Genomic DNA, 12,395 nt, shown 5'->3' with positions numbered 1-12,395 from the left:
AACCCTAAACGGTGAGAAAGACATTAGCCAGCATTAGCAACCTTAGAGCCTCTGCCCACTTCACAGCCCAGGCCCGTGGCACCTCAAGGAGAACTGCCAGCGCAAATCCAAAGACCAGCAAGAGGCCAGGGCTCTAGCCAAACCCCAATACAGGGGATATAATGTCATCCTCCATAAATCCTGAGGCCATCTTCGAAACGAGCAAGGGAAACAGGGAGGAAGGGCTGAATAATTCTTTCAAGTAAATTGAGCTACAGCGGGAGACATGCTAAATTATTAGATTAGATTAAATTTTAAATCATATTGAGCTAATTTTAGTTTTGTTCTCACTGCTCCGTGGTCCAGTCCTTCTGAGGAAGATCAATTAAGTTTTAAGAGAAAAGCTACATTTTCTGTGCGCACCCAAATTGTCGTGTGAATAAATTCGCAATCATGCTGCAATTGCATTGTTTGGGTTAAAGGAGACATGGTGAGGACAATTTTACTCAGAGTTCACAAATTTCTGAAACCAAAAAGAGATTGTTCTTCTCTAAATACATATTAGAGAGAAATATGCTAAAAGACAGACCTGAGTTCTGACCCCCACTCAACTATTTACTCCGTTAGTCACTAAAGAAAATCACTTCATCTCTACAGCAGTGTTTCCCAACAGATGTGTCTAAGATGATGTACTAGAATATTGATAAAATATTGACCATCCAGCCATCAAGACAGCCAAGGCAGGGCCTGCAGTGGCTGGAGCCCTCGGCCTTTTATCTCTGGCTGCCCTAGTGTGACACATAAAAAACTCTGTGCTTTAAATTTGATAATTTGGGAGAATTCTTGTCCTAAATGATTCTCACCTATGGAAAGGGTGAAGGGGAAGGAGATATAGAACAGATATTTTCAGTCTTTTGTATTCTAGTAGTTCATGCTTCTATGAATGTGAGCAGGACATTTTAATTACAAGAGTCACAGGAGTTCCTACATACATGACCTGAAAAAAAAGAAAAGAATCTCTGCACTTATTTTTAAAAACCTCTGATTACCTCCCAAATTCTTGGGGCAGGGGGGTCTATTTTACATGCATGTATTTCATTCTATTCATACTGTACAATTGTTATACAATCTAGAAAAAGTACAAAACCCTAATTCATTTTCCAAAACCTGGTCAGAGCTAAGGTGCAAAAAGGAACAGTACAGTAAGTTATAAGAAGAGTTGGGGTGACCTGTGCAAATCATACAGTCTGTCACATGATGTTTTTTTTCCATCTTTATGGTTGAAAGTATTACATAGGTCTCCTTTTTTTCCCTCAGTGACCCCTCTTAGCCTGCACTCACCCGCCACCTCAGGCATTCATCCCACTATTGTCTGTGTCCATGTTATGCACATATGCATACAAGTTCTTTAGTTAATCTCTTCCCACCCACCTACCCTTCCCCGCCTTCCCTCTGAGATTCATCAGGCTGTTCCATGCTTCTATGTGTCTGGGTCTATTTTGTTTCATCAGTTTATTTCGTTCATTAGACTCCACATCTGAGTGAGATCATATGATACTTGTCTTTTGCTGGCTAATTTCACTTAGCATAATACTCTCCAAGTCCCTCCATGCTGTCTCAAAGGGTAAGATCCTTTTTTACTGCTGCATAGTATTCCATGGGTTAACTACCTGAAAAAAAAGAACCTCTGCACTTATTTTATTTTATTTTTTTATATTTTAATACATTTTTATTGATTTCAGAGAGGAAGGGAGAAGAGAAACATCAATGATGAGAGAGAATCATTGACCGGCTGCCTCCTGCATGCCCCCTACTGGGGATCGAGCCCACAACCCAGGCATGTGCCTTGACTGGAATCATACCTGGGACCCTTCAGTCCACAGGCCAATGCTCTATCCACTTAGTCAAACCAGCTAGAGCTGCACTTATTTTTTTTAAATCTCTGATTACCCCCAAATTCTTTTTCAGCAGAAACAACTAAAAATTCAGGTGTCCTTTTCTTAGATAACCAGTATCTTTTTTACAGTTCAACTCAGGAACTTATCTAAGGGTCAGAAAATAAGAATATTAGAAAGGAATGTACAGACTGTTATAATATTCACAAGCACAAGCAAAATTACCTATTTGGGATTAGAAATTTGCATCCACCTTTTGGCAAACCATTTTGCTATAATTAAATTAATTTGAAAATCAATTTTTAGAGTAGTGATTAAAGGGATGGTAAGTGATCAATAATTAGTGCAATTCTCACCCACAAATGAGGCTATTATCTTCAAAGTAAGTGAAAACCTTTTCAAGATGAATGCCTCAAACCTGTTGAGTATTTTATTTGAATATGAAAGATCTTTTGCTTCCCTTCTCCCTTCCCCTGAAATTGCTCATTTATATCAATAAAGAATGTAATGCATGCTGGATTGATCTACTAGCCATTTTCAAGTTAAAGCTAGGTCTTATGGACTTCTAAGATTTTTCTGTTCATTGAGATTACAAATGTTTTGCTACTTTTGGACGAAAGAGGGAAATGCAATGTTCTTGTCAATGAATAAATCACTGATTGATTCATCTGAGAATATAGCTGTCTGTTAAGAAGTGTGGACTACAACAGCCCTGGCTGGTGTGTCTCACCAATCACTGAAGGGTCTCCAGCTCCCTAATGGTCAAGGGCACATACCTGGGTTGCAGGTTCCATCCCCACCCTGGTCAGATGCATGCGGGAGGCAACCAATCGTTGTGTCTCTCTCACATCAGTGTTTCTCTCTCTTTCCCTATTCCTCCCTCCCTTCCACTTTCTCTAAAAATCAATGGAAAAAATATCCTTGGGTAAGGATTAACAACACAACAAAGTATGTATCAGAATAGATCCAAAGAAAGAATGGTTGTCACATGTGCTGACAGTAATCGTTCTAGCTTTTGAGTTTGGGTGGCCTACTAAGTGCAAAGCAATGATCAAGATGCATTTGTGGACTCGTTAACTCTCACCATAGTGACTCTATAGTAAGTGTTACTATCATCACTCTGAGGTAAAAATGGCAGGAACTTTTCTGACTACACTCCAAGAAGAGATTTTACACATGCAATTGTTCATCACAGTCCAATATCCAACATTGTTTCTAATAGGTTAAGTGTTCACAGCACCAAGAAGGTGACACTTGAAGCCTTTCAAACCCACAGGTTAACTATGCCGGCAGTTAACACTTTGCTCTCTATGAGCAAAGACTGCCATCTTGTGGAAGTTGCACATGTAACAAAAACAATCATTCTATGGAACTAAACATTTTCATTGCACTCATTAAGAATTTTGCAACTAGATTCTTGCATTGTTACACACACACACACACACACACACACACACACACACACACACATGCCGATGTTGCTTATAATTAATAGAAAGGCAAAACTTTCCTTTAGGTGTGATTTTAAGTCTCATTTAAAGGTGGCAGTGTTTTGGAACATTTTGGAAAGATAAAATATCTCCTCCTTTATTACAAGGACTCATCCCATTAGTCTTTAACCAATTAACTGCCACGATATTTTGGATTTAATTAAAAAAGGCCCGCCGCTTGCACCTATAGATGCTTATGGCGTGCAAATGGTTAAGGCGGTGCATTAGGTTGTGTTGAACTTTCTTTACCTAAACTTTAAATGATTTTTGTTAAATAACAAAAAAGAAGGTGTAGTGCAACCTTTTGATGGAATTTCCGGAGCACTAGATGTTTTCGCTAGAATGGATGGCAGAACTCTGGGCTCAGAGAACACTTTCATTCCCCTCCTATACTTCTATTCCATGCTGGCCAGTATCCTGGAATCTGTTGTGGACTAGTCAGGGCTTGACTGAGGGATCCTATGGCCCACGTGGTGTGTGTACCCCAAAGATGGAATCTCCCTGCAATGCCTTATCCTCCTGTGCTTCAGTGATGAGCCATGTAAATGTGTGATGATACTCAAAGGCATGTAGAGATGACTCTTTCCTATTTCCCCTCATGCATTCCTGCCACCCAGCTCACTAAGTCCACAATTTCTATGACCAAAAATTACTTAGATAAAGACCTTGTGCTATTAGAATCAAAGTGGGTGACATAGAGTATGCATTCTTCCAATGACTTTTTCAAACCAACATGGTTCCAGGTGTAGAAATAATAAAGACCTATTGTCAGTGATACCAGACACTGCTGAGGAGATGGAGTTCCTGAATGAATGTGAATGAATGAAAGAATAAATTAACATGAATGGAGGGCACTAAAAAGAAATGATGTCACAGTGTTGCCTGGGCCATTCCAGCTGAATGTGCAGTTGTTGTTTAACATAAATTTTGTACCCAAGGAAGTGCCTGGCATGAAATCACTCTTTAAATATTTATTGAATAGATGGGTGAATAGGAGGGAATGGAATAAATTAGAAAACAGCATCAGTGATAAGAAAAAAGTAGAATCTCAGAGCAGAGCCCTTTTACCAAAAACTGTTGAGTATGTTTAATTAACAAATATGTGCTTGTTCTGTGTTAGGCCATATGGAAGATGGTGAGCACACTGGCATCAACCAAGTAACCACAAATGATCACAAATAATGATAAGTGCCCTGAAGGAAAACTCTCCCACGTCCACAGGCACTAATACAGTGTGGTGGGTGTGGGAGGGCGGGGGAACTTGGGAGCTCATTTTGAGCCCTGATATGTTTTCAGTAAGCAAATGCTGCTATAGTTTCCTTCTATTCCTACATGTTCCTAGAAATTCATATTTAAGAAGAGTTTGGTTTTTTTTAGATATGAACAAATTTTTCCTTCAAGATATTCAATGGTATCTAGTCCACCTAGTGTCTTTAGGCAGGCAAATACCTAAAGGGTTTGCTAATGTCATTTGGATAGCACTCATGGACAAGTCAAGCAAGCAGTTTGATGTTGTGATTACACATGTGTGTGTGATACCTAACACGGTGTCACAAATTCCCACAAGTAGTTGTTCCTTTGAATCAAGGCACTATTTACCAGTGTATCCCTCCAATCTCCAGCTCTATGGATTATGTTATTGGGGAGAAAAATGAGAAAGGGGGAATGAAAGTCAGACAAGTTTAGGAAATGCTGTCTTAAACAACATCATGCAAGTTTTCTTATCTGCAGGGCTTCGTATGGCCTTTCATAGGCTGACTTCTCTGTAAATTTCCAAAGGGTGTGTTTTTTTTAGTTATCGACCATGGAACCCTTTTCTTGCAGAAGCCCTCTAGGTACTAGTGTACCATGGAACACACTTTGAGAAATTCTGTGTTTTCTAAATATAAATGGCTTTGCCTGGGATAGAGGCTGGAATAAAGGTGATCCATTAATATTATGAATCCATTAATATTCCTAATCATTTTAGTAAATTTAATTCATCAAATGAACTGCTGTTTTTAAGAACTTGAGACAGCTCCACTTCCTAAGGAAGAAGTCCAGGTTGTGAGGAGGCTCCTGGAGTGTCAGCAGGGGGCGCTGTGGGTGAGGCTATGGGAATATCTAAAGGTGGATGATGGACATTGGACCAACTCTCCCCGGGGCTTTCTTACTCTTGTTTAACTCAGGTTGAATGTTGACCCCCACCCCCAATATTATATTTTAGCTCATTCTTATGGACCCATGGATGACATGAAACAGGTAAAAAGGTAAAATATTACCGAAAGTGAGTTATTTACTCCCTCCAGATAGGCATAGTTTTCCTTTCTAACATTTTTAAGCAGTCTCACCCCAAATAATCCAAGACCCGGGCCAAGAGTATAAATATGGCTCCACACCATTGAAGTCTTAAGCATGTAAAGGTGACAGATCAAGCTAAACACTGTGAGATAAAGTATGTTCTATCCTCTTACATTGGCAAAGATACCTTCCGTATCCCTGGGAGGCCATGTCTGCGTTTCTAATTCATGACTAGTTGGGAGTTCTGCACCGACCAGTGACAGGGTCCGGACTCTGGTCCCCTCCCTCCCACATCCGGCTCTGTCCTGCACAAGGAAGGGTCTCACTCACACACAAAGGTGTGTGCACCTGAGCACGCACAGCCAAGCTCTGCCCACAGTCCCAAACACCCCCACACACCCATGTGCACCCATGGCTGTGAGATCTGCTCTCAGGAGATAATACATGGGAATGGGCCTTCACGAGCACTCGGAGCTCTTTGGGCAAGAACTTCTAGGGAACCCGGAGGATGGTGCTCACTCTGGACAGGCTCGTGGCTTTGGCCCTGGTGGGTCTCACCCTGTGAGAAGAGGTGTAGCTAGGGGGCAAGGGGGCAGGCAGAGCTAGGCAGGTCTCGGCCAGCACCAAAAGAGTATTTGGAATTGAGAATAAAGCCCCTGTGAAAATCACACTAGAAAAAGCTGCAGTCTTTGCAGCTACCCCCAGCCTCTGGGGGAAAGAAAAGAAGAAGAAGAAGGATATTTCTTATTTGAATGTAACTACTTCTGAAAGCCTCCGGTCAACTTTCCTCCCTGTTCTGTGAGGTGAGATGATTTCCCCTTTGGCACTGAAAGGGAAACTAGATCAGTTGTGTGAAAAACCAAAAATGATACATTTTCTCAACTTCAAACTTGTCCCAAGGCTTTCTCCCACACTGTGTTAAATAATAGAAGTCTTTTTAATTGAATTTCTTTGTGTGTGGCATATGCTGGGCGACATTATGCCAGCATCTCGCTCTAAGCAGCAACCCGTTCTTCATAAAAGCATTAAGACCCGGAGCGGCGTTCTGCATGTAGGGAAGGAACACAGGCCGGCAGCAGCTTGAATCCACATAAAATCAGCGCCTCTGAAATGTAATTGTGAAAACACGTTGCGACAAACTGGGAAGTGGGGGAGATACTTAGGATTATAGAATGAAACCGAAAAAGGAAGAAGAAGAAGAGAGGAAGGGAGGAGGAGGGACAGTACGTGGCACAATTGTCTGCAGAATCAAAGCTATGACGTGTCCTAGCGTTCTGTCTGCAGGCTCATCTCTATATTCATTTCACCTCGAAAGCCACCCCCCTTTAGAGGGGGGTTACAAGTGGACGTGCTGTGGCCCGAGGCAGTACCTGTAACACATGATTGTGCTCTCCACCCCTTCAAGGATCCTGGAGCTTCAGCAGAATGGCGACATGGACATCCTGAAGCACAAGTGGTGGCCAAAGAACGGCCAGTGTGACCTGTACTCCTCAGTGGACACAAAGCAGAAAGGAGGTGCCTTGGACATAAAGAGCTTCGCAGGGGTTTTCTGCATCCTGGCTGCTGGGATTGTCCTCTCCTGCTTGATAGCCATGCTGGAGACGTGGTGGAACAAGAGGAAAGGCTCCAGGGTCCCATCCAAAGAGGTACTTGACTGGGAGCTTGGGCAGTGAGCTGGGCCAGGGAGCAGGCTGTGTCTGTGGGGAGGATGATGGCGAGGAAGGGGTTGGGGGGAGGGTCCTTGTTGCTTCTTGTCTTGAAAAGTGGAAATAAATTTGTGAAGCCAAAAAATTGGTAAGGCCAATATCAGTTTCCATTTTAAGACATCCCAGATCGATAAAGAGGAGACTATCTAGTATCTGAAAGACTGACAATGTTATGTGCCTTAACGGGCTTTGAAATTCTCCCAAATCTCTGGATAGAATTTAAGTCAATGATTTGTTAAAGGCTGAGATTGCCTTGACCAGTTCGCAAAGATGCTTATCTTGTTATTGCCATGACTTGCTTAACTTATAACTAAATTACTTGGTGTCTCTAAGATTCGGCCTAAGAAATCCAATATGACAGTAAAATAATTAGAATTTTCTCTTTACCACCAGGGACTGCTGCCCTCTCTCTGTATGTAGACCTAAGAGAAGCGGTTATGTTTTTAGCTCTGATGACCCTAAGTTCAACAAATCCACATCATGGAATCATCTAAAACTCAATATTTCTCCCTTACTCTTGAGTTAGCTCAACTCCAAGTCCATATTAAAATTTTTCCAGAGATCTGAGAGAATGCTCACAGAATTACACATATTTATCTTAAAGTGGCATATGTGCCCTGTTTTCATAAAAAAAAAAATTATGAGATTTATAACTATCTTATTTCCACTGAACCAAAAATGTGAAAATGTTTAAAATAATAAAATCATATTCACTAAAGCTTCACAAATTGAAATGAAAACAACCTAAATTTGCTGAGTGATCTGACTTGCTGGATAGCTTCAAGGGAGAGTTTAAACTTTCTATAACTAGGCCTTGGCTAACTGAGGCCAAGAGCAAGTCCTGACAGGATCTGCTTTAGTGCACAAATGAAAATGGCTTCTCGCTTGCATACGAATTTTTGCATGTTAATGCAGCCTTTCAAACATATCGTTTCCTAGTCTAAGAATTCCTTCCTACCACTTTATATGCAAAATTGATCAGCACCATTTATAAGGAAAAGCCTGGCTTAGCAAAGATAAATCTTCGCTTCCTACTTGTCTGAAGGATCATACATTCTGCATTAGTGAAGGGTGAACTAAAAACGAATCAGGTTTTACTGTCGTATTTTCTTTGTGGAACAAGCTTCTGGTATCTCTACTGACATTGATTCAATGCAAAAGACCACATTAATGCAACATTAGAGCTGAGACTTCATATTCTCAAAAAATCTGGAAATTAAGGACTCCCCAAGCTCCTTATATGTTGAATTACTATATATGATATTAAATTTTTGCACTATTATATCTGTTGATGGATGACTACATTATAGTTGCTGTGGGAACCATAAAATTATCTTTCAACCCTCTAAAGTCTCAGTGATAACACTGCATTAATGGAAATTTTTATTGGATTTCGAAATGAGAAAGGAGAAGGAAAACACTGATGCACTCAAAATATTTTTCACTTAGGAGCACTATAATAGCACAATAAAAAAAAAATACATACTCCAGTCTAACTCATGACAGCTAATCCAGATCTTATGAACAAATATTTTATTTTATGATTAATAGATATTTTTAAATCCTTGCAAATTTGATTTCTTGAACCTGGCTATAAATAAGATTGATACAAAGAACAATTTTATTTCCTGCCAGTTTTATTTTTTAAATATTGGGCTTTAACGCTCCCATTTAGTGAAAATCTTAAGGGATTTATGAATTGATTTCAGCTCCAGAAATCTGAGGTTTTACTTTCTTTTCCTTTATTAAGCACCGTTTTACTGAGACTCCATTGTCATAGCTCAAAGCGTCTTTGATTTAGAGAGCATGTAGCATATACCAGAACCTAAACTAAAACTGCTACTCGCATGCGAGGACTTGAAAAGTCCCGCTGACCTCACAAAATTGCCTCAGGTACTAGGTAGCTTGAGTGTATGAAGTCCTTCAGTTAGAAAGTGATTCTTTTGTGTTAAATGTTACTCTCTCCAAACAATCTTATATATCTTTAGCCTGAGGAGAAATAACACTGTAATAGTCACTAGCACTCTAGTGTGAACTAGCATATCAGCATATTGTACCACTTATCTCTAAGAATGGAAAGTTAGAGTTAGGAGTGAGTAGTGGAAAGGAACAAATATCTCACTTGGAATAAAATACTCTGAAATAAGACACCATGGGTAAAGAAGAGGTGGGGGGAGAGGGGGGAATAAGTTGCCAAAACCATACTTTTTATTTGTACAATTTTGCCTGGGTCTGTCGCTGCTCTAATAGAAAGCAATCACCCATCTACTGCTTCCATATTTTGTAGTTGCATGTGGCATATGCTTATTTTAGAACTTCAACTGCAAGAAAAATATTTATTATAGATAACCTTATCTCAGTATCTTATTGGTACCCCCAGAACCTGGGACAGTGCCTGGCTCATATTAGGTGCTCAATAAATACTTGTTAAATGAATAAACCCCAAAGTTCAGTTCATTACATATCATGTTTGCTGAACTACTTTTTTTTAACCATGGGAGCTAGTACTGATGAGAACCTTATCTTCTTTTTCTTCATCTCCAGGATGACAAGGAAATTGACCTGGAGCATCTCCATAGACGTGTAAATAGCTTGTGCACAGATGACGACAGCCCCCATAAACAGTTTTCCACCTCGTCAATTGACTTGACCCCTCTGGACATTGACACTTTGCCAACACGACAAGCACTGGAGCAAATCAGTGATTTCAGGAACACTCATATTACCACAACCACCTTTATCCCAGAGCAGATCCAGACTCTTAGCCGCACACTGTCAGCTAAAGCTGCCTCTGGTTTCGCTTTTGGCAACGTGCCTGAGCACCGAACTGGCCCTTTTAGGCACAGGGCACCTAATGGGGGCTTTTTCAGGAGTCCTATAAAAACAATGTCATCTATTCCTTATCAACCAACTCCTACCCTGGGGCTCAATCTGGGTAGCGATCCAGACCGAGGCACCTCCATATGAGCATCAAACAAAAATCTCTTCACTGTTTCTTTTGTAGGACTCCCTTTGCAAGGAGCAACTGTAATGTTGTGGGACTAACATGGATGTAACATTTTTCTTTTTAATCAGGATTATTAGTAACAATTCTAGCTCTCCCTCCTCCCTCTTCTATTTCTGTCTCTCTCTCTCTCTCTTTTTCCCTCTCTTCTGATACATCTCCTTCTGCTATTATTCATTACTCTATTTGTTCCCCCAGAATATAGTGTACTAGGATCCAAATAGTCCGCTTTTCATATACTGTACTTCAAGTATAGGAAATGTGCACTGGGAATACTAAACGTATATATGCAGGATTAATTTTACATAAAGGCCTCTTACGTAACATTTCTCTATTTTTTGAAGATATAATTGCAATAACTTCAGTCTTTTACATTCTTCTGCTGCATCCATACAATGCTCCACTGCTGTTCAGTGTCCTTTAACTGTGGACCAAAGGCAACCCCTGCAGTGTCTATAAAATACTTCAAAGACCATTCAGGCCACATAATATGAGAATGCAATTTTGTAGGATTACAAAAAAAAGCCATTAATATGCCAGTCAAGACTACAGTTAAAATTACTCTTGCACTGCAACAGTGCATATGACCTTTATGTGATTGTACAGTATTAAAAGTTTTTTCTTATGTACAGTAAACTTTATCATATGGCAGAAGCCTCTATTGTGTTAAATAAATTAGTATCTCATACATATACATATATATGCACCTATATAATGTGTATATATATTGAAAGGCGGCCATTGCTATTGCAATTCATTTAATAAAGCTTTAGTTTAAAAAAAAAGTATTGTATACAGGAACTATGTATAGTGCAGGGGGTCTTTTCAGTTAGAAAAGGCAGGTTGCTTTAATGTTATTCTGATTCGCATTGTTTGCCAACAGAGAATATTTTATACTTTTGTTATTAAAACATCCAGAGCGATTTACTCTTTGTTCCTAGATGTAACTCATTTGAATAGGTTTTGCATTTGTTACTCAGCAGTGCATAAAGCTAACCTTGGTAATAATTTTACTTTTAATTCATTATCTAAATGGGGAAAGCTATTAGCCGAACCACATCTGCAACAGCACATAGAGCTCTATGAGAGTTTAAACATAGATCATTGAAGGTTGGTAAAGTCTCTTCCAAAGCAGTAAGCCAATTAACACAACTGTAGTTGGGGAGAGGTGGGAGCCCTGAAGAAATATTGATGTGGCCTTAATTACCGTCATACGTTATCCTAAAAAAGAAAATATAATAACCATACGGGGCTCTCTACTAAACCCCCTTTTTTATTTGGTTCTATTTGGAGGAGTTACGTATTTTCTACATTAGTGCCAAGTGTCTAGAAGGATGACAGCAAAAACAGTGCCTCTTTGTGCACAACCCTTTTAAAGCAGCATTCTTACCTGTTAGAGATGTAAAATGAACTTTGTTTGTAATCCTTAAATTAAAACGTGATAAGTAGGAAGCGAGAACTTATCCTGTGTTCTTAGCAGCCATACACTTATTTTACTCTAATTCATTCTGTGGCTAGGATTGATGTAGGAACCAACGTATGTGATTTGCTTTAGAAGAAATTAAAAGGTATATTCTTAAGGTATATTATATTTTGATGCTAATTCTGTTCTGGGGAGCATCTTGTACTGTCACTGTTTTTGTACTAAATCTTCAAATATTGTCTACTGTGTAAGGCAGAAAAATTTCTTATCATGCAAAAACCATTTTGTTTCCAGGGTAACAAGTACTTAAGTGCATGCACAACTTGTTTTCCCTTGTAACACTCATGATCTCATCCACGACTCTGATTTTAAAACTAAAAAAAAAAAAAAAAAAAAAATCTTTACAAAAAGCTATATAGGGACATACCAGATGTTTCAGTGATTTTAGCTATCAAACTGTTAACCATGTACAATATTTAAAATAGGCCTATTTTGATGTATTGCCTATTATACAAATACACAAAACACTTTTTGGAGGCCTCAGTTATGAGTGGCAGAGCTTTCTGTGTATAATTTGTCTAAATAATTTGTCTAATAAAAATGTTTTCTAAACTTGCT

General features: G+C 39.5%; 1 protein-coding gene across 1 annotated transcript in view; it reads left to right on the top strand.

The window, feature by feature from the left end:
• The window catches only part of GRID2 (glutamate ionotropic receptor delta type subunit 2), a 1,380,265-nt gene extending 1,368,118 nt beyond the window's left edge, over positions 1-12,147 (top strand). Inside the window, exons 15-16 of the mRNA XM_081109363.1 lie at positions 7,050-7,290; positions 9,895-12,147. Of these exons, the coding sequence (XP_080965489.1) occupies positions 7,050-7,290; positions 9,895-10,317 (664 nt within the window). The 3' untranslated portion in view covers positions 10,318-12,147. The remainder of the gene's footprint in view (positions 1-7,049; positions 7,291-9,894) is intronic.
• The last annotated feature ends 248 nt before the right edge of the window (positions 12,148-12,395 follow it).

Source organism: Myotis nattereri (assembly GCF_964212035.1).
Source record: "Myotis nattereri genome assembly, chromosome: 1".
NCBI lineage: Eukaryota > Metazoa > Chordata > Mammalia > Chiroptera > Vespertilionidae > Myotis > Myotis nattereri.
Note: the sequence above shows the minus strand (reverse complement) of the source record. Positions and strands in the feature narration are given on the sequence as shown.